This window comes from Delphinapterus leucas, chromosome 10 (genome assembly GCF_059928025.1).
Source record: "Delphinapterus leucas isolate spDelLeu-1000000601 "Yukka" chromosome 10, BTC_Dleu_Yukka2, whole genome shotgun sequence".
NCBI lineage: Eukaryota > Metazoa > Chordata > Mammalia > Artiodactyla > Monodontidae > Delphinapterus > Delphinapterus leucas.
The window spans coordinates 100,298,791-100,317,925 of NC_143138.1; the positions used below are offsets into that span (position 1 = coordinate 100,298,791).

The 19,135-nt window shown below is 42.6% G+C and overlaps 2 protein-coding genes across 10 annotated transcripts in view; one reads left to right on the forward strand and one right to left on the reverse strand.

Annotated features, from left to right (window-relative positions):
- Positions 1-1,997: 1,997 nt before the first annotated feature.
- Positions 1,998-10,748, reverse strand: MBD4 (methyl-CpG binding domain 4, DNA glycosylase). Of its 4 annotated transcripts, none has more exons than XM_089919745.1 (8): positions 10,454-10,747; positions 8,914-9,144; positions 7,646-8,499; positions 5,015-5,086; positions 4,803-4,937; positions 4,051-4,200; positions 3,465-3,568; positions 1,998-2,562 (listed from the first exon to the last, which is right to left on the reverse strand). In XM_089919745.1, the coding sequence occupies exons 1-8, from the start codon at positions 10,540-10,542 to the stop codon at positions 2,485-2,487; spliced, it is 1,713 nt and encodes a 570-aa protein (XP_089775871.1). In that variant the 5' UTR covers positions 10,543-10,747; the 3' UTR covers positions 1,998-2,484. The 4 variants fall into 4 exon arrangements, with proteins under 4 accessions (XP_089775871.1, XP_022418506.2, XP_089775872.1 ...); XM_022562798.3 differs by having other exon boundaries at positions 5,015-5,089; positions 10,454-10,744; XM_089919746.1 differs by lacking the exon at positions 4,051-4,200 and having other exon boundaries at positions 5,015-5,089; positions 10,454-10,748.
- A 164-nt stretch (positions 10,749-10,912) lies between these two features.
- IFT122 (intraflagellar transport 122) overlaps positions 10,913-19,135 on the forward strand; it is a 77,606-nt gene continuing 69,383 nt past the window's right edge. For 4 of the 6 annotated variants that reach the window (XM_022562735.2, XM_022562736.2, XM_022562734.2 and 1 more), the window contains exons 1-3: positions 10,914-11,063; positions 17,421-17,487; positions 18,814-18,898. In XM_022562735.2, coding sequence (XP_022418443.2) covers positions 11,023-11,063; positions 17,421-17,487; positions 18,814-18,898 — 193 coding nt within the window. In that variant the 5' untranslated portion in view covers positions 10,914-11,022. Of the gene's footprint in view, positions 11,064-17,420; positions 17,488-18,813; positions 18,899-19,135 lie in introns of all 6 variants that reach the window. The other 2 variants (XM_022562744.2, XM_022562741.2) reach the window with 2 other exon arrangements.

Consider the following 19,135-nt stretch of genomic DNA (forward strand, 5'->3'; position numbering starts at 1 on the left):
CCCTTGCCCCATTTAAGGGACCTGCTCACCCCCCTCCACCCAAGAAGCGAGCAAGGGAACTTATTTGTTTTCACTCCCTCCTGCCGCAGCACTAGTTCCAATAAAGCCTTGCCTGAATTTCTCATCTGGCCTCTTATCAATTTCTGTTGATTAGAGTCTAAGAACCTGGGTCGGTAATACCGCAACACGTACGAACCTTCAAAATACACTGAGTGAAAGAAGCCAGATACAAAAGGCCACAGGTTATATGATTCCATTTGTAAGAAATGCCCAGAACTGGCAAATCTATAGACACAGAAAGCAGACGAGTGGTTGCCAGAGGCTGGGGGAGGGAGGGATCGTTGGGTTTGACTGCTAATAGGTAAGGGGTTTCTTGTTGGGGTGATGGAAATATCTTGGAGTTAGTGATGACGGTTGCACAACACTGTGAATGTGCTAAAAACCACTGAATTGTACACTTTAAAAAATGGTTAAATCAATTTTATGTTATGTGGATTTTGTCTCAAATAAAGAAGTTAGAAAAGACCCAAACACTTGAGTGCTTACTCTGCATAAGGTACCATCCTTACTGAAACGCATTATTTTTGTAACCCTCTCAACAACCTGAGGTCATCACTCAGACCATCCCTATGGGCCTCATTAATGTAGCACTTTTCTAAGCCAGGCTCCATTTAAGCAATTTCATACATTAATAATCATAATTGTGTGAGGTAGGCATCACTGATCCATTCTCAACAGATGAGGAAACGGATACAGAGGCCAGGCAACCTCACCTGCAGGAAAGGGGAAAAGCCTGGCCTGGCTGCTGCGCAGCTCCCCTGCTGCACCCCCAGGCCCACAGTCTTGATGGAGATGCTGGGCCAGGACTGGACAGCAGGTCCCACTGCCACACCACACCTGAGGCCCCAAGCTTGCTGCCTGCCCTACCCTCTGACCCCAGGTACGGCCAGGGTTGCAGGGGCCCCTCTGGACTCTTTGCTGCAGTGTTGGGCACCCTGTCCCCACACCTTACCCCTTTTGTTACCTTTCATTATTGCTTGTCCCTCCTCTCTCCCATGAGGGTCTCTACAGAGCCTTTTCATCTTTGTGCCCCTCCCTGGCACAGAGCTTCGCACTTAGTGAATGCTACTCTGATATCTGTTAAATAAAAACGTGATGGGAGGTTATGAAGTGATGTTTGCCTTGGAAGTGTGTGTGTGTGTGGCCAGTTTTCCTGTTCCTGGATTTTGAAGGATGGTCAAAATCCATCCTTCTCTAAAAAATGAATCTCACTCACTATAGTGGAAACAACCAACTAGCTCTGCAGCACACTGTATCCTGATTCTGTTCACACTCTACCCTATATCAGAGGTAGTTTCCCTAACAATTTGTTTTTCATTTATTCGATCAACTTAATTTCCAAATTATGCCTTAAAATGACAATGGATAATCGAGATTTAATAACTTAGATTTTTGTTTGTTTTGTGAGTTCCTTCTAAAGTAAATGTTTCAGTATTTGAGCTATACCATTATAATACCTGTTTTAAAAATGGCATAAGGGCTTCCCTGGTGGCGCAGTGGTTGAGAGTCTGCCTGCCGATGCAGGGGACACGTGTTCGTGCCCTGGTCCGGGAAGATCCCACATGCCGTGGAGTGGCTGGGCCCGTGAGCCATGGCCGCTGAGCCTGCGCGTCCAGAGCCTGTGCTCCGCAACAGGAGAGGCCACAACAGTGAGAGGCCCGCGTACCACAAAAAAAAAAAAAAAAAAAAAAAAAAAGGCATAAAACTTAAAAGGTCCTGTCCTCCAGCTGGAAGATGGGAGATGGGTAAACGCTCGAGTTTCCACACAGGGATCAAGGTAAATGCGTGAGCCAGAAGCCAACACTCTGCAACAGAACTACAGGCAGATATATGCACATTAGGTTATCAAACGGTCAAATCTCCAACTCCTAAAAGCCAGCAGACAGTCATCAAGGACACAGAATGACAAAATAATCTTATTTTTCTTTGGAGGTTAGTGTTTTTTAATAAAAATACTTTATTAATTAACTGCCTAATTTACCCTATCATATCTTTTCTGACATGTGTGGCTGAAAACTCTTTGCTTCTTCATATAACAATTGTGTGATATCATTTTCTATAGAAGGACAACAGGAGGTCTAATCTTCCCTCAGGCAAGGCTGATAGAAATTTGCTTCATATTATTAATAACTGAGGAAAGTTTTTTTAAACTTCAAATCACATTTCATTATTGGAAAAGTCATATACATTTTCAGGATTGCTGTCAAATAACAATTTATTTTTTAAAAAAATCTCAGAACATGTCGTAGCACATTCAGTAGCAAAGATCTTCCGGTGGTACCCACATTAAGAAGACACACATTAGGTTTCTAGTTGGGCTGATTAGAATCTATACACCTGGAAAGGCGGTTGTGCTTAGTGGAGCTTTTAAGAATCAAAGTGCAAAGCAATGCATAAAAACAAGCTTGAAAACGTCAAAGAGTTTTAAGATAGACTTAATTTTTCATGATTTTCCCAAAGCCAGTCATGATATTTATTTAACTTGTGGTCTTCAGGGTGTACCTGGAAGAAATACAACACATTAGGAGACAGAGGCCTTATGTAAGTTAGTCAGAAATACATTTTTTAAATTGGCTTTTTAAAGATATGGTGGGGGAACAGTACCTTATGATAATATACCTGAAAATGATAACCTTTACCCTAATGAGATTCATGAATGGTTAAAATTATAGCTTACATCAAAGCAATCCTTTACAGTTTAAAAAGTACTTTCCAATTTGGTACTGATCTTCACTGGGACTCAGTGTGGAGGGTGGTGATAACATGAGTCAAGTATTAATATGCCATTTTCCAGGAGCTTACAGACCCTGAGAGTTAAATGGACTGCTCAGGTCACAATAAATGGTGAAGCAGGGATGGGCTTGGCCAGACCTCCCAGCTAAATGCTTTAGGGCAAGTCACAGACTGAGAGGGCAGTGTACAGGCTATGTGGCAGTGCTTATCGTCTGCCAGGATGCCACCCAGAAGCCCGTGGGCTGGGCATACTCAATAGAATGGGCAGGCGAAGTAGGACCCATGTACCACAAAAATAGTCTGAGACCACTAGAAGAAACCCAACAAGCATGCCCTCCAATCCTGCACCTGCCTGCTTCCCTTCAGTGGTGTGCTTTTGAAGGCGAGTAGACTGTGACAGGAGGAAAACCACATTAGGCCTAGAGACAGTACATGAATGGAAATGACAGGAACAGCGCTAGAAGGTCAGTCAGAGACCAGGGAGTCTTTGTGGACTTGGGGAAATCTATGGACCCTCTCCTGCTGTCAATAACCCCAAGCCACCACTGCCCCTCAAGCTTGGAACAAAGCTGGTTGTGACTGTAATGGCACGTGTGTCCAAGAAATAGTTCTAACCATAACGGTGGACTTACTTTACCTCAGAGACAAGATGTGCCGGAGACGGGCCTTACCTGCTTCCACTCATTGACACAAAAAATTCGGTAAGAGTCGTTGCCATATTTGCCAATCCCATGAAGCTCAATTGGATACCTCCACTGCTTTGTCAGATATTCATCTGAGAATACAACACCCACATATCAGGTCAGCCTCTAGGAAAACACCTTCCCTGGAAAGGAGGAACAACAGAAAGGGACGGGAAAGAGTCTCTCCTAACAGCCTCACTTGTGGCTGCTTTCTTCCGAATTCCTGCAGCCACCGCCCCCGTCTGACCTGCTTGTCTGCCACTGACTAACCGTTATTGTATTGTGCTGACCTAACGAGACAGGGGTAATGTCCCTGAGGGCAACTGGACTTTCTGCTTCACTGACTTCTTCCTCTAATCCTGCCCATACGGCCTGACCTGGTGCTAGGCAAAGATTTACCACCTGGGTCAGCGGGAGACTGCACTTTGGGGCAAACGAACTGTGTTCAAATGCCTTCAGTGCTTGAGCTGAATGACCTCTATTAATGTCGCAACTGAGGACATTAAAGTGTAAGGTGTGGCTCTCTTAAATAGGCACAATTTATGTTTTTCCCTTTGGGTATATGGGAAAGTACCTGAGAACTTGATAATGGTTTTTGCTCGAAGATCGTAGAGACCAAGAGGTTTAAGAAGTTCTGAAACATCTTTCCAGTTTGCAGTTCTCGCTACCTCAGCTGAAGGATACTTCTCCAGAAACTGCCAAAGCACAGGGATTGCCATTTTGCCTGGGAAGTAAAAGTAACTACGTGACCGCAAGCCTCCTGATGGGCTGATTTTAGGCTCACGTACTTATTTATCTAGAAATCTCATATAGAGAGGTTTTTTCTCTTTCTTTTTAAACCACTGATGAGAAGACATTACCTAAATCAGCAACCACTCTCAGAGTCAAAACCCAACACCATCAACCAATTTGGTTAACAGTCCAAATTATTCCAAAACCTGGCCTTGTATGATATTGGTTTTTAAATAATCAGATCATCATATAACTAGTGTAAAAGCATACAGAACATAAGGTGCCAGCGACATTAAAGAAAGCATCCAATGAAAAAGAAATGCTTTTATACATGACACAGAGAGGAGGAAGGTTAAGTAACGGATTTTCATTGATGACTAAAAGTAATCTGGAAGTAGAACATAAATGAAAATCTGCTCTTTAATGCTAAAAAGGCTGTTGGATGTCATCTAGTCCATAGGTGAAGAGTTTGAGGACTGACTGAAAGAAGAAGGCCTTACCTGAGGTCAAAATCAAACTTGAGACCAGGTTTCCTGATCAATTCTCCTCATCACACTATCTCTACTAAGACAAAGATTAAAAGAATCCACAAACCTGAGGTCCGGTTGAGGAATATAGTCGCAATGAGGAGCTTCCACGGATCATGGAAAAGTGTTTCTTGGATAAGATTAAAAGGTGACCGAGGAGGTGTCCACTTCTTAAAGGCCTTGCGTCGTGGGGGACTAAGAACTAAACAAACACACTGTATTAGAGGGGAACACTTGAAATAGGTATAAAGTCTGGTTTTCTGATTGGAAAAGGGATACCTTCTTTGTTATATTTGCTGGAAAAATACAGGCTTGTTTTCCTTTTTTCTATTTGTGTCTGTGGGATGGCGTCTTCTGAAAAGGAAACAGTGAATGAACATTGTTTACAGAATCTATGGTTTAGCCTAAATAAATATTCAGGGCTGCAAATAACAACAACACACCACTACTATAAAACGTTCAGTTTAGCACTATTCTAAGCACTTCACAAAAATTAACCAGTTTAATCCTACTAATGACCTACGAGCAAGGTAGGTACTATTTTGTCTCCACTTTACAAATAAGGAAATTGAGGTACAGAGATGCTAGGTAACTTGCCCAAGGTCCCACAGCTAGTAAGTGTCAAGAGCTGAAATTCTAATCCAGGCAGTCTGGTTCCTGAGTCCATGCCTTTAACCACTGTTATACTAGTTCCCTATGATTTTTGTTCAGAGTTCACTACATTGAAAAATTGGAAATAATATAGAATATTTTAAATTATGACATTTGTACAATGTGGCTATTAAAATATTTTGAGACTACATCATGAATTTTTCCCATGTCATTAATTTTTAAGTGAAAAAAGCAATATTCAACATATGATCCCAATTTAACAAAAAAAGAAAAAATGTGATAGAGATTAGAATAAACCAAAATGGCATAATGGTATAATGGTTGTTGCTAGTTTTTCTTTTCTTTTAATTTTCCATATTTTCCAAATATTCTGCAGTGAATACTTTTACTAAAAAAAAACAAAAAACAGGGCTTCCCTGGTGGCGCAGTAGTTGAGAGTCCGCCTGCTGATGCAGGGGACACAGGTTCGTGACCCGGTCCGGGAAAATCCCACATGCCGCGGAGCGGCTAGGCCCGTGAGCCATGGCCGCCGCAACGGGAGAGGCCACAACAGTGAGAGGCCCGCGTACTGCAAAAAAAACCCACCAAAAACCAAAAAACAAACAAAAAAAATGATACAGATAAAACAGAATCTGCAGGAAAGCCTAAGATTTGGACCTTAGAACACCTAAAGCCACTATCTACTGGGAAGTTTAATTTAACAAAGACTCTTTGACCACGATTATTAGGCTTTCAAGTTTCTAAAATCATCACATTTAATACTCCCCATAGCCATACCCTCTAAATTTGAATGTCAGTTAATAATACCTTGCATTGTCTAGCGTGAAGCCATCTTTTTCACTTCTCATTTTACAATATTCATGATGTGAAAAACAGGACTGGTGAGGGTTATTACCTGTGTTTTCCAGATGAAGACTCTAAGGCTTAGAAATTAAGCAACTATCTGAAAACAATAGTGGGATTGACTATAGATTGGGACAAGTATCCACGTCTCCAGATAATCAGTCTAGTGTTTTTTGCTATTCTAGTTTGAATAGGCAAAGCCCAGTGGAAAGTAAAAAAGAGTCAGAACAAAGGAAACTGCTTACTACCTACTTGATAATTTCTTCTGTGGGTTCCTATAGATAATTACTGACTAGCCTCCTTTATTACTAGGAGACTAAGCTCAATTTACGTGGCAATTTCTAACTAAGGCCCTTGGAAAGTCTTTACTACTCCATTGGATACCTATTACCTACAGTAAACGTACTTATGTTGAGAACTAGACTTCTTTATGCATAGGATGACTAGGATACTTCCATTTTAGTCACAAAAGGATGTTTCTCATATTTTATTTGCCCATTTTACTAGCAATAAATCTACATAAACCTCAAGGCTTTAGGAAGCTCAAGGTCTTTAAAGGACACATTGGAGAATTTTTATGCAGTTCCTAGGTGTACGTGGTCATCTTCTGTTCAAGGTAGAGAAATTCCAGGCACAGCAAAGACATAATAAAATCATGAGTGGGACCAAGAGCAGGAACCAACTCTAACCACCTGCTCTACTAATCTGTCCATGCTGTCTCCCCATAGGACTTTAAGTAAAATTACTATTCTTCTTTAAAGGAGTTATTCATTATACCATAATGGCATAATGAATAACTAATATAGGGTTGCTCAAAGGTCTCCTTTCTTTTATCTCTTATTCACTGAGGTATTATAAAGGCAAAAGTGCTAAGCTCTGAACTCTGTATTAAGAGCATATTACAAATAATAGATGAACTATGTGATTACAGTTTTGAATTACTTAGAGCTCTAAAGCATTTTCGAGAAGCATTACAATAGAAGATAAAAATGACTATGATATATACAAAATTAAATTGGAAGTCACACATCAGTAATAAGTAACAGGAGGGGTGCAAAGAGAAGATACTGACTATTCTCAACCAGTTTATGTATAAAAGGAGTCTTCCCCAAATCTCTTCACAAGTGAAACCTTTTTATTTCCCCTAAAGTTGTAAGATTATTGGCTGGAAAAAAGGGAAGAAAGGAGAGCACTGTGGATGAGAGTCCCAGGTGTTGTACCAGGATGGTGGCAATGGTTAATGGCACAATTGCCCTCTGTTGGGGGCAGTAGCCAGCTGATTCTTTGCCATACAAAAGGGCTTAAATATCAGTTACCCAAGGCACTAGGACCAACTGGTAGAATGTATCTGATATTTGGCCCTACTTCTTCATTCTATTCCCACATGCTAACTGGGTACAGGCATGAAGTGCAAAATCCTCATCACGTTTAACAGCACTTTAGTGCACTGAATACCTTGGAATATTTTCGCAGAAGTAGAGTCTTTCTCCGTTTGTGAGCTGTTGTCCATTTCAGAGCCGCCTTTTGAAATGTCAATATGCAAATGCTCCTTCCTTTCCCCAACTTCTACTTCGGTTCTTATTTCCTCAGATTCTAAAAAGGTACCCTCACACTTCTTGTTGTGTCCTGCTCCTTCGGTTGAACGTAATTTGTTTATGATGCCAGAAGTGGTCTGTTCAAAATCTGATCCTGAACACAATGATTTTTCTTTACCAAGCCTCTCCTCTTCACTGGTCACAGTGGGGGTCTTGTCACTCGCTCTGGCATCAGAGACGCAGCAAGTTCTCTCAAGCCGACTTTCTTGTGCAAGAGGTTCACTTTCAGCATCTGCTGCCTTATTACACACAGATGCTCTTTTTCCACTACTTTGAACAGGATCTGGAAGACTCCTCCGGCACCCTGTTTTAGTTTTCTCAATTTGAATCCCTTTCAAAACAGTCACCTTTCTTTTGGACTTTCTAACCTTTCTGGAGTCAGCATCATTAACACCATCATCTTCTTTCAAAAGCCAACGAATGGAAGTAAAGTTAGAGAGTCCTCTGCTGTCTTGCAATTCCAAACTAGCACCTGGCAAAGAAACCACATCTTTTTTCCACCTGCTTCGTGTCCTGAGGCTCCAGTTTGAATTGCTACTTTCGTTTTGCAGCTGGGATGGCAGAGCTGCCATGCTTTGGTCTTTACATCCTGACTTGATGCTCCTTTTATGAAGTATAGTAAAATCAAAATCTTCTGGCTTAAGAGAAGTCTCTCCACTTTTGTGAAGATAATTAGCAAGTGAACTTTTGGATCGGAACTTCAGTCCCTGTGGGCTAGAAAATGATATTAAAGAAAACTTATTGCTAGTTAATAAAAGTGACTTTAAAAAAAACCTGGACCACATTTCGGATTTTTTATTAATAATTTCCAAACTTTGCCACGGGCATTTGTCATTTAAAATAAAGTGATCAAGTGATACTTTAAAATAGTTTCCTCTATGACAACAGAACATAATTTTACAAATATAGCTTAAGTGCAACCTTACCAGTAGCCATTCACAGTAGGAGAAAATGTAAGTATTTGTCCCCAAATCACCTGATGTAAGTAACCAGTGACAGTGAAGGAACAGAATCTGTAATGGTTTTATGGTAAAAACAGAAAAGAGCCAAAACTCCTGCTATGCTTTCCTACCACCTGTCTAGACAAAATTATTTGGCTGTACTATCTTTACCATCTTGCATGCTCACCTGATGAAATATACGTCGTATCTTCCTGCTGTTTTCCCAGATAACCTTTGCTTCACAACTCTTTCCCATCCACATGGTACAGACTTATGGCACTCTGTCATTGCGCTACCACCAAATTGAGCAGAAGCAATGGGTTCTTGTAGCGAGGGATTACACTCACTGTTGCTTTTTATCACCATTTGTTTCTCATCTTCTCCCACTCTTTCTGATCCCAAAGCAACACCTTCCTCCCTGAAAAAAAACAAACTCCAAGTGATTAGCTCATTTAAAATTAATTAGACTCTGCTTATTAAATAACAGAGAAGGAACCACATGGACTATTTGGACTATGGGAGAGATTAAAATCAGTATGGCTCAGTCATGCTATGAGTATCTTCCTCCTCTCCAATATCTTCCTGTCCTCCAACGTGGTTAAAAAGAGTTGGAAATCTCTGCACAATGAAAAGCTCAAGCTACTTGCTAGAAAATTTTTTTGTTGTTGTTAATCATTGAATAGCTCTGTTATAGAGATTTCTGGTGACACTTGGCATAAATTTAAAAACATGAACCAATAGCTGAGCTCTTAACCTGGGGATCAACAGAACAGCTTAAATGAGTCAGTGAGACACCGTCCTCCCCCCGAAATAAGTGAGGTAAAATTTTTATATATATGTGCATTTTGGGGGCGGTGGGGGGACAGTGTCTATTACTTTCATCAGGGGTTGTAATCCTCTAAAAGGTAAAGAACACTTGATAAAGAATTTTCAAACTCTCTTTCATTCTTGATCCAATAACCTTCTGAGGTAGGTAGGATAAGGATTACTCTCATTTTATTGATAAAATTGAGTGACAGGAAGATTAAGTTATTTGCAGAACTGATTCCAGGACCTAGGTCTACTAAATCTTGGTCTAATACTTCTCCCCCTCTACTATTGTTGAAAAACTTCAGTAGAGTGTATCCTAATCACTTAATCATATTTACATTTTCAAAGTTGGATGAGTCTCTAGAGATGTCTAACCAACTTCTTTTCTACAAATAGGGAAACAAAGCATGAGCCAGTGACTAACTAGAATTAGAATCAAAGTCTTCTGATGCAATATGGGGTTAAATAATTTGGGGGATCTGGGTGGATCTTAAGAAATTATACCGTTCACAATTTTGGCGATAAGGAAACTGAATCCTGGTGAAAACAGCACGAACTTTAAAATCAACAGACTGGGTTCAAATCCCAGCTCTGCCATTTACTACCTATGGGGTCCAAGAGCAAGTTACTTAACCTGTCAAAGTCTCTTTCTCCATCTGTAAAAAGGAGGTAATACCTCTTTCACGGTAGTTCTGAGAATCACATGTTTTTTTGGGGAAAAAAAAGTAGGTAAATCATCTTAGCCCCACACCGCACATACAAAAGTACTCAGTACTCCAGCCCTTGTTCGCAGGAACTAACCCTGCCGGCCTCCAAGTGTTCATCCACCCTAGGTAAGAAAGGCCCACCCACCTTCTACTCCCCCGCTCCCATTTTACAGGTGGTGAAACTGAGGCCCGAAGGGGACAATAACTTGCCGGAGGTCACACGGCCGGTCGGGGACTAGGCGCTGGTTGGCGATGACCGAGGGGGCAGCTCCGCAGTCCCCCAGGCTCGGACTCTCCATCCCAGACGTGTCCCTCAAGCGGGCTCCAGCTGCAGTAATAGGCCGAGAGGGTGCGTCGCTCTGGGTGTGGAGCGGAGTAAGAGGCGAACACTTCTTTAGCTCGGAGCTCTAGGATGAAACCAAAAGATGAAGGCAGTGAAAGTCTGTGCGACTGCTCAGCCGCTTTCCGGCCGCCCCCCTCGACCACAGCCGCCATTTCCACGGCTCAGCCAATCAAGTCCTTTGTCGAGGAAGACGCACCGCCCCCTACCCATTCCGACCAATCGCGCGCGCCCTAGATATGAGGAGGCCTTCTAGCCAGCCTCCCGTTCCTTCTTTCTAGCCCTCCCTTGTAGACATGCGCACTCGGAGCTCTCTGCCTCGCGCGTAGCTCACTGCGCATGTGCGTTGCCGGGGTAGCGCAGGGAGACAAAGCGGCTCGAGTAGTTAGGCCTGTTGCTGAGGCAGGGAGGAGGGGCCCGAGGCGTGAGGGAAACCGCTATGAGGGCCGTGTTGACGTGGAGAGATAAAGCCGAGCAGTGGTGAGGAGCGGGGCAGTCCGGGAGGAGCGGGAGGCTGAGCCTCAGCGGGGATGGCGGGCGCTATGGCGTGAACCCTGGTGGTTGCCAAGGGTAACGGGCCTGCGGGCTGGGCTGAGGGCCCTGAGTCCCGGCTCTGGGCGACTGCAGGGTCGCCTTCCCACCGCTTTGCGGGTGGAGAAACTGAGGCCTGGAGAGGGAACAAGGGGATGTACCACGCGTGAGATAGTGGCCTGTGGAGGCGGCTTTACACGTAATCACAGTCTAATCTTGTCGTTCCTTTACTCAAAATCCATCCTGGGCTCATCAGTGTTTTCCATCTTCACAACTTATGCCACTTCCGCGTATTACCTATACTCTTGTTTACTTAACCTTTTCTCTAAATTGTCCCACTTATTTTCCTTTAAACATGCTTTTACATTCTACAGGGAAACTTATTACACCGTGTATGAAAACCAGTAGCAATTGCTGTAAATGTAAAATAACTGTAGAACTTAAAAGCAGGGAGAAACAAAACGGCGTTAACAAGTTGTAGCTAGATACTGTTGCTAGGGAACCTCTGAGCCTCAGGTGTAGTGTCTCTAGAGCTAGAGATTTAGCAAGTGTGGTTGGAGAGGTGCTTGAGTTGAATAGCATCAAAGCAAGACTTTCTCCTATGTTTTGTTAGAAGGTTTGAAAGAGTATCGAAAGAGAATGACTTTCTCACTTTATGATTCACCGTTGTTTAATGTCCTATTCCATTTTTATCCCCCAAATCCATCATATAACAACACATTTGGGGGCATACTGACTTATTGGGCAGTTCTCCTCAGCCTGACTTTCAAAACTTCCTACATGATCTTTTCAGCTTCATTGTGAAGCCTCTGCTTTGGCTACTGGAACAGAGACATTCCCTCTCTGTCTTTTTTTTGGCCTCTCTGTGTGAGGCCTTCATCTCCTCACAGTGAAATCCTAAACGTCCTTAAGCCTCGCTTTGGAGATGGTCGCTCTCTTTGTACTCTGCACCAGTAATAGCTAATGCTTACTTTGTACCAGGCACTGGCTAAGAACTTCATATCTTTTATCTCATTGTCACCTCACAACAGTACCTGACATAGGTACTATACTTATTTCTGTTTTACATATGAGGCGACTGAAGCACAGAGTGGGTAAATAATTTGCCAGGGTCACACAGTGAGTAAGTGGTGGAGCCAGCTTTCTTCCTCACTCCAGAGCCAATGCTCTTAGCCACTGCATTAATTATTCCTGGTGTTACAGAGGCTGCAGACTCAAATGCCTGCAGGAATCAGGCAGGCAACGTAAATGCAAGATGTTTATTTGCATCTTGAACACAAGGAATTGTTTGTTTTCCCTAGGAGTATTCTTCTTTTCTATACTGCACTTTTCTTGAAATGTATAGCCCTACAACTGTATCTTTCACTTCTACTTTTAATAGAGATTTGAGTAAAAAAAAAAATTTTTTTTTTACTTTTCTCTTAACTGTTATAAAAGTATTCATAGCACAAGCTACCGATAGCTAGCAGCTGAGCATTTGATTTTGCTGTCAGATACTGAGAAGTGGCAAGACTGTGGCAAACTGGAGAGCGCATGCTCTGACTGAAAGGGACAGCAGCTGCTCTGCTTCTGCTAGTTACCACCCTGCAGGAATTTGGCCCAGCGTGGCTCAGAGCTTCCTGTTTTCACCAGAAACCAGGGATGTGAGTTTTTATGTGAAATGTCCTAATTTTTAAATGTTGGCACCTAATCTGTAAAATATATATATATATATATATATATATATATATATATATACAAAATAAAATACCATATGGGCCAAACAAAACGTTTGCTGGCCAAATATAGCCTGATTGGCTCCCAGTTTTCACCCCCTGGCATAGGATTTTGTTCATTCTTCTTTTGTGGTACTTAGAGTCTGCTTAGTGCAAGAGTTTATGGGAAACTGTTGATCCCAGAAGTCTATAAACCCCTTAAAAGCAATGGCTATGTCTTACTCATTTCCAAGGCTTATTCTAGAGCCTAGACAGTCGTTGTTGTGATTATTTCATGGATAGAGGTATTCATGAATGAATGAAGAGGTGAGTGAATGAATGATGAATGAAGATTGGTTATTTGGGTTTTGGCCCATTACAGCTATTCTAGTGTAGGGGCTTTAGGGGTTCTAGAGACCAGCAATACTGATGGCAGCTACATATGCAAGCTGATAGCCCAGAATGAGACAAAACAAAAAACTATAAAAATAAGTAGTAGAACTCCAAATTCCCAGATGTCAAAGATTCTTCCTCCACACTGAAACAGCTCCGCCTGCTGGTCTGCTCTTTTGCTTCCGTCAACCTTCGTGTAGCAGCAGGAATTCTCTTTTTTGAGTCCTGTTGCTGTGTGATGCGTTACTCCACCTCTCATCAACCCAGAGTGACTCCCCATTACCTTCCATGTCAGATTGTGCACTTAATTAGGTGGTCCTTCCCCTGGCCCACCCTGCCCCCTTTTGCTAAGATTTAAATTTATGCTTTTCAGTTCAGCTGTAAACTCCATTTTCCTGTCCAAAGGCCCTTCCCAAATGTTCTCTTATTCTTCTCTGAGCTCCTTCTTTTCTCCCTTCAAAGCAGTGCTCTAGATTCTTCTCAACCATGATGCCTTATTCCAGGCAGGCTGCCATCTGCTCTGCCCCTCATCCACAGCAGCTGTGGGCCAGACTGTTTACATGCCTTATCTTGTTTAATCTCCACAGCAGCCTTTGAGGTTGGAATTGTTACCCCATTTATAGATGAAGAAACTGAGACTTAATGAGGTAACAATTTGCTTAAGATTCAAATCAAGTAAGTGGGGGCTGGATCAGGTTGTGCAGGATTTGGAGAGGCACTTTGAGACTTCAGTTGACAGTGGGGTGGGCCCAGGGTTGGCAGAGGACAGTTTGCAGGACCCACCCTCTGCCTCTCTGCAGTGGAATCTGACAATGTCCATTTTTCTTAAAAGGGGGCAGGTGGGGAGAGAGAGCCATCCTACCGTACTGTCTGCAGACGGGTAAGCTCCCCAGCTCTGGAAGTGTTCAAGCAGAGGCTGGATCCATCAATAGGGAGTTCCTGTCCTGGTAGGGGAGTTGGGCTATATGACAGGGTCTAGGGTCTTTCCCAATAGTTTGGGAAAGTTTCTGTGGTCTTATGATGTAATTAAAGCCCAAGGGGTTCAAGATAAAAATCTTGTCAGTTTGTCAGTTATACTCATTTTGTGTCTAGGACAATGCCATGTACTGTGGGTCCACAAATGTCTAAAATAGGGTCATTACCCTGAAATTGCATATGACTGTAATTAAGGGGATAAGATAGTATCTGAAACAGTGTAAATACAGAAGATTATATAACTCTTAAGTTGAACTGTACAGATTCTAAGTACAATAAGAATTTGGATTGGGGTAAATCAGACATGTATGTTATACTTTAGAAAAGCAAACTTCAAGAAATGCAGAGAAAATGAATTTTCACATCTGAAAGGAAGGTAGCTAAAGACTTGGCTCAAGTGAGATGCTCAGAAATGATTTGCTAATAATTCAGCCCAAAATGATCCTAGTGAAGAAGAAGCAACACGGGAACCACTTTGATGGGCTCAGATATGTACAAGGCAGGAAGGGAGCCACACGACCAAGATGACTATGGAAGAGAGGTGCAGACCCCTCCCAAACCTCGTGCCTCACCAGCTCCCCACAGGAGGTGGTGCTTGTGTACCCTGCGAGGCGGGAGGGCAGCTCCCTAGCCTTGCTGTGTAGGTGAGGACCACAGCTCAGGCTGGAGGTCAGCCCTTCTGGCCCCAGCTCCCCCCGCTTTCCCCTCTCCCGCCCTGCTTCTCCGCAGAGTGTGAAACGCACCCAGTACGTCGTCCCCTAGGTTCTGAGAAAGAAAGCCTGAGAGACGGGAAGGCTCAGGTCTGTTACCACATAACAGCAAGGAAGCTGAAGGACTCAGGGTTTGTGTTTGCTTCTATCACGAGGGATGCCCAACTGGAGAGGGGTAGCAATCGCTGTGTTCCAGCTTCTCCATCAGCCAGCTGTATGACAGCAGACAGATGACTCGCCTGTGTACTTCAGCTTCCTCATCAGTAAAAATGGGCCAATAATGCCTGGCCTGTCTGAGGCATTATGTTAGCGTAAGGTCAAATGAGATCATGTAAATTTACCCTCTTCAACAACTCTTAACTCTTGAATATATGTGAAGAATTATTTTTATTAAAGGAAGCTTCTGAGGTCAATGGAGCCTGTATAAGAACTCTGAATTCTATGTGTGATGCCTTGAGTAGATGATAACACTTTTTTTTTTCCTGCTGATGAAACATGGAGACTCTTGCTAATTATTTTGTCAACTATGGCATATGCAAACAATAATTATAATGGAGGCCACAAGCGTAGTGGTTAGAGCTTGGGCTGCAGAGTCAGACTGCTTGCGCTTGAATTCTGGCTCCACCTCTACTCAGTAGCAGTTTATTTTCAGGCAAGTTAGTTAACTTCTCTGTGCCTTAGTTTTCTCATCTGCAAAACAGATATAAGGTTGTTGTGAAAATTAAGTGAGTTAATACATGTAAAGTATTTAAACTGTACTTTGCACACGTAAATAAACGTGCTTAATAAATGTTAGTCACTGTTGTTAAAGTATTGAGGGTGGCATAGATTTGTTATACTTGACAGTGATTCAGGAGAGTGGAAGGCCATATAGCACAGACTGTAAAGTCAGACCTAAGTTAAAATTCTGGCCCTTTCACTTGCTGTGTGATGTTGGGCAAGATACTTGACCTCTCTGAACTGTGGTGTCCTCAACCATAAAATTGAGTAGTAATTCTTACCTCACAGAATGCTTGTGGGGACAGAATAAAATAATGCATTTGAAGAGCTCAGCATTGGGTGTCTGGTAAATGCCCCAAGTAGTTACCAGGGTGTGGTTTTTTTTTTGGCTGCACCGCGCGCGCGCGCGCGCGCGCGCGTGGCTTTTGGGATCTTATTTCCCTGACCAGGGATCAAGCCCGCGCCTTCGGCAATGAAATTGTGGAGTCTTAACCCCTGGACCGCCAGGGAATACTCTAGGGTGTATATTTTTCGATCACTCACAGGTGCCAGGTTAATTTATCCCATGCTCAACTTTTACAATAGGCCATCTTGGCAGTGCTGTCTGACACATTCTTACTAGGGTCACCTGAACTAATGAAACCCTCTGCCTGGGGGCATTTGAGAATCTTTGTAATACGGCTCCAGCCTGTTTTTTCCAGCCTTATCGCTCCCTGTTGCCTTGCACATAGCCAAATGTTTCAGTCAAATTAGGTTATTTAGATATTTGCTATTCCCACTGTCTTGTCTTTGCTTGTTCTGTTTTCTGTGCCTGAAATGCTGCGCCTACCCAGTCTCCTCCTGCATGTCTCAGAAGCCCTACCTTTTTCACATATTGTTTTCTTCATGAAGCTTTATCTGATCCTCTCCAAATCAGAACACTGTGTCCACTCCTTGGAATCCTACAATATATGCTTTAATGTGTCTCCTAAAGCCTCTATCACAGTATTATTCTATATTTCATCCAGTCTAAGAGGTCACTGATTGTAAAATATCATTATTTTACATACGACTAAGAAAGCAAAAAATGCTGCCAGTTAAACTGACACATCATCAATTATAAGACACATCCCCAAATTAGAAATGTTCAAATGTGAAAAAAACGTGTGCTTTACAATTGATGACGTGATTCTTTGTGGGTGTCTGAGCATCCATCACCTTTCCTCAGGATGGTAATTTCCTTGAGGGCAGGGAGGGTCTGTGATTTACTCATCTTGTATCTCTTAGCTCCTAGCACCTAAGAGGCACTTGGTAAGTATCTGATTAATTGGAAAGAGTAATGTTTTTTTTTTTTTGCCTGTGCCTCGCGGCATGTGGAGCTTCCCCACCCAGGGATCGAACCCGTGCCCCCTGCATTGGAAGCGTGGAGTCTTAACCACTAGACCACCAGGGAAGTCCAGTAATGATATTTTAATAAATGACCAACTTTTTCAGAGACCTGTGGATTTGCTAGCCCTCACACGTTCTCTCAGTTTGTGTAGCCTTCATGGTATTATTAGATGAGGTAGTGCCCTCCACTGTTTACTCTTCGAATCATGTCTGGCTTCTGGACAGGTGGAAATTGGGACACAACAGCTAACTGCCAAGTGAATTGTGATCGAAGGTGTGGTAGTTGAATGGAATTTGCAACCAAATGCAATTCTTAGCTATTATTTTTCTCCCTCAGACACAATCAGTGCTTCGTAATGGAAATAAAGTTTGCTTTCCTGGCTATTAGCAGACCTCATCATTTTGGTTCCTAATTGTCCTTTTGTCTTGTCTTGTCTCCCGTTTAGTGTATATGACCTTGCATTTAAGCCCGACGGAACCCAACTGATTTTGGCTGCAGGAAACAGATTACTGGTAGGATTTTGTCTGAGTTTCCTTTTTAAGTGCTTTTTTTCCTCTGCCTCTTGTAAGTGCTCTGAAATTTGACCCTGTTTTTAAGATAAAAAAGGCAAGGTGGAAAAACCAGTCATTATTTTTTAATAGGGAAGGAAATGGGCTACTTAAAACAGGTAGGTAAACTGTCTATCAGATAGGAACCTGTGAACAATACCTCCTTTGGAGTCATTAATCTTTCCCTTTTTACTTTGAGACACCAACGAAAGAGTTCAAAATAATTTAAATGCCTTTGAAAGTGAGCCTTTGTCAGTTCATATTTTGTCCCCCTGAAAAATTCAAACAACAGGCCTGAAGGGGCTCCCTCTGTGAGAAGCCAGATAGCCTGACCCCAGCTTTTAGGCACTGGCCTTCCTAAACAATTCCATATGGATGCTGTCCTATTTTTCATATTTTCAAAGAACGTAAGCTGTCTCTGGAACCTGTCCCAGTGTATAAAAGTAATTTTCAGAGAACTCTTTATGTTTGACCTGAAACCCTTTGCATGATCTCCCCTTCCTCCTGCGTAAGTCCGCTTCCTCTTGCTCTGTTGTCTCGAGATATGCAGACGGCCTGATCTCCATTCTGTGCATGGTAACTACATAATCTGAAAGCCGCGGGTAAATTGTTCTGCAGACTTCTTCTGTCCAGGGTAAACAATCCAAATCCTTTTAGGTTTTTCCCATAGGTTATCTTCTCCAACACTGACCATTTCTGGAGGGTTTTGCTTTTATTTCTCAGATGGTGTGTTTTTTAAATCTCCACATATTTATACATGTTACACAGCTATAAAATCGTAAATGCACGTTACAGATGGGTTTTAAAACACTCCCTACAATTTGCAAACCCAGAGTTCAGGTCTGTGACTTCCAACTCTTGGTAGCAAGTATGAAACATCTCTCTGTGATGTTGGTAGTAGGGCAGGGCTACACTGGCATTTAATCATGCTCTAGCTGGGCTCTTTGTGCTGGCTCTATTAGGGAGGGCCTAGCTTGTTTGGTCATATATCCAAATACATGCAAGGGGAGTGAACTGTGTAGAGAAGTTTCACGGAGTGAAGTTTTGTTTCTCGAGCATTAATGGCACATTTCCGGCCATGTAATGGGCAGAATCAGAGCCTCTCCTTCTTGGGTTTCCCAACTTTAAGTCACATTCTTTCTGGTTTCTTGGTTCAGTTTTTACTTGGTGCAAATTTAGAATATTGACAAATGTGTTGTTTTGACAACAAAAATAGCAGCAGCACCCTGCAGGGATTCTGACTACTGGATGCCACGCGGGTAATCTGTACTTTTGTCTCTTTTTTGCCAGGTTTACGACACATCTGATGGCACCTTACTTCAGCCCCTAAAGGGACACAAAGATACTGTGTACTGTGTGGCATATGCGAAGGATGGTAAGAGGCTGCTCTGGATTTATGTCTGTAATGGCCTCACAGCCGCTCATTTCTCTCCTTGGCTGCGCCTTCGTCGTGTTGAGTAAGCTCAAGTACAGCTTGCAGTTTCGGAAGATAGATAGTCTCTTAGACTTCAGTTCAGTCATTCAATTCAATTCAGTCATTCAAGTATTTATTGAGGCCCATCTGTGTGTCAGGTGTTGTTCTAGCTGCTTGAGATACTTCAGAGAGCAAAAC

Excerpts from the sequence above, each read along its gene's own strand:
- MBD4 (XM_022562798.3), bottom strand. The coding sequence starts at position 10,542 with ATGGAGAGTCCGAGCCTGGGGGACTGCGGAGCTGCCCCCTCGGTCATC. Across the intron at positions 5,090-7,645 it reads TTCTGCGAAAATATTCCAAG|AAGACGCCATCCCACAGACA; the intron begins GTATTCAGTGCA and ends TTTCCTTTTCAG. Across the intron at positions 3,569-4,050 it reads AACCATTATCAAGTTCTCAG|ATGAATATCTGACAAAGCAG; the intron begins GTACTTTCCCAT and ends TTGTATTCTCAG.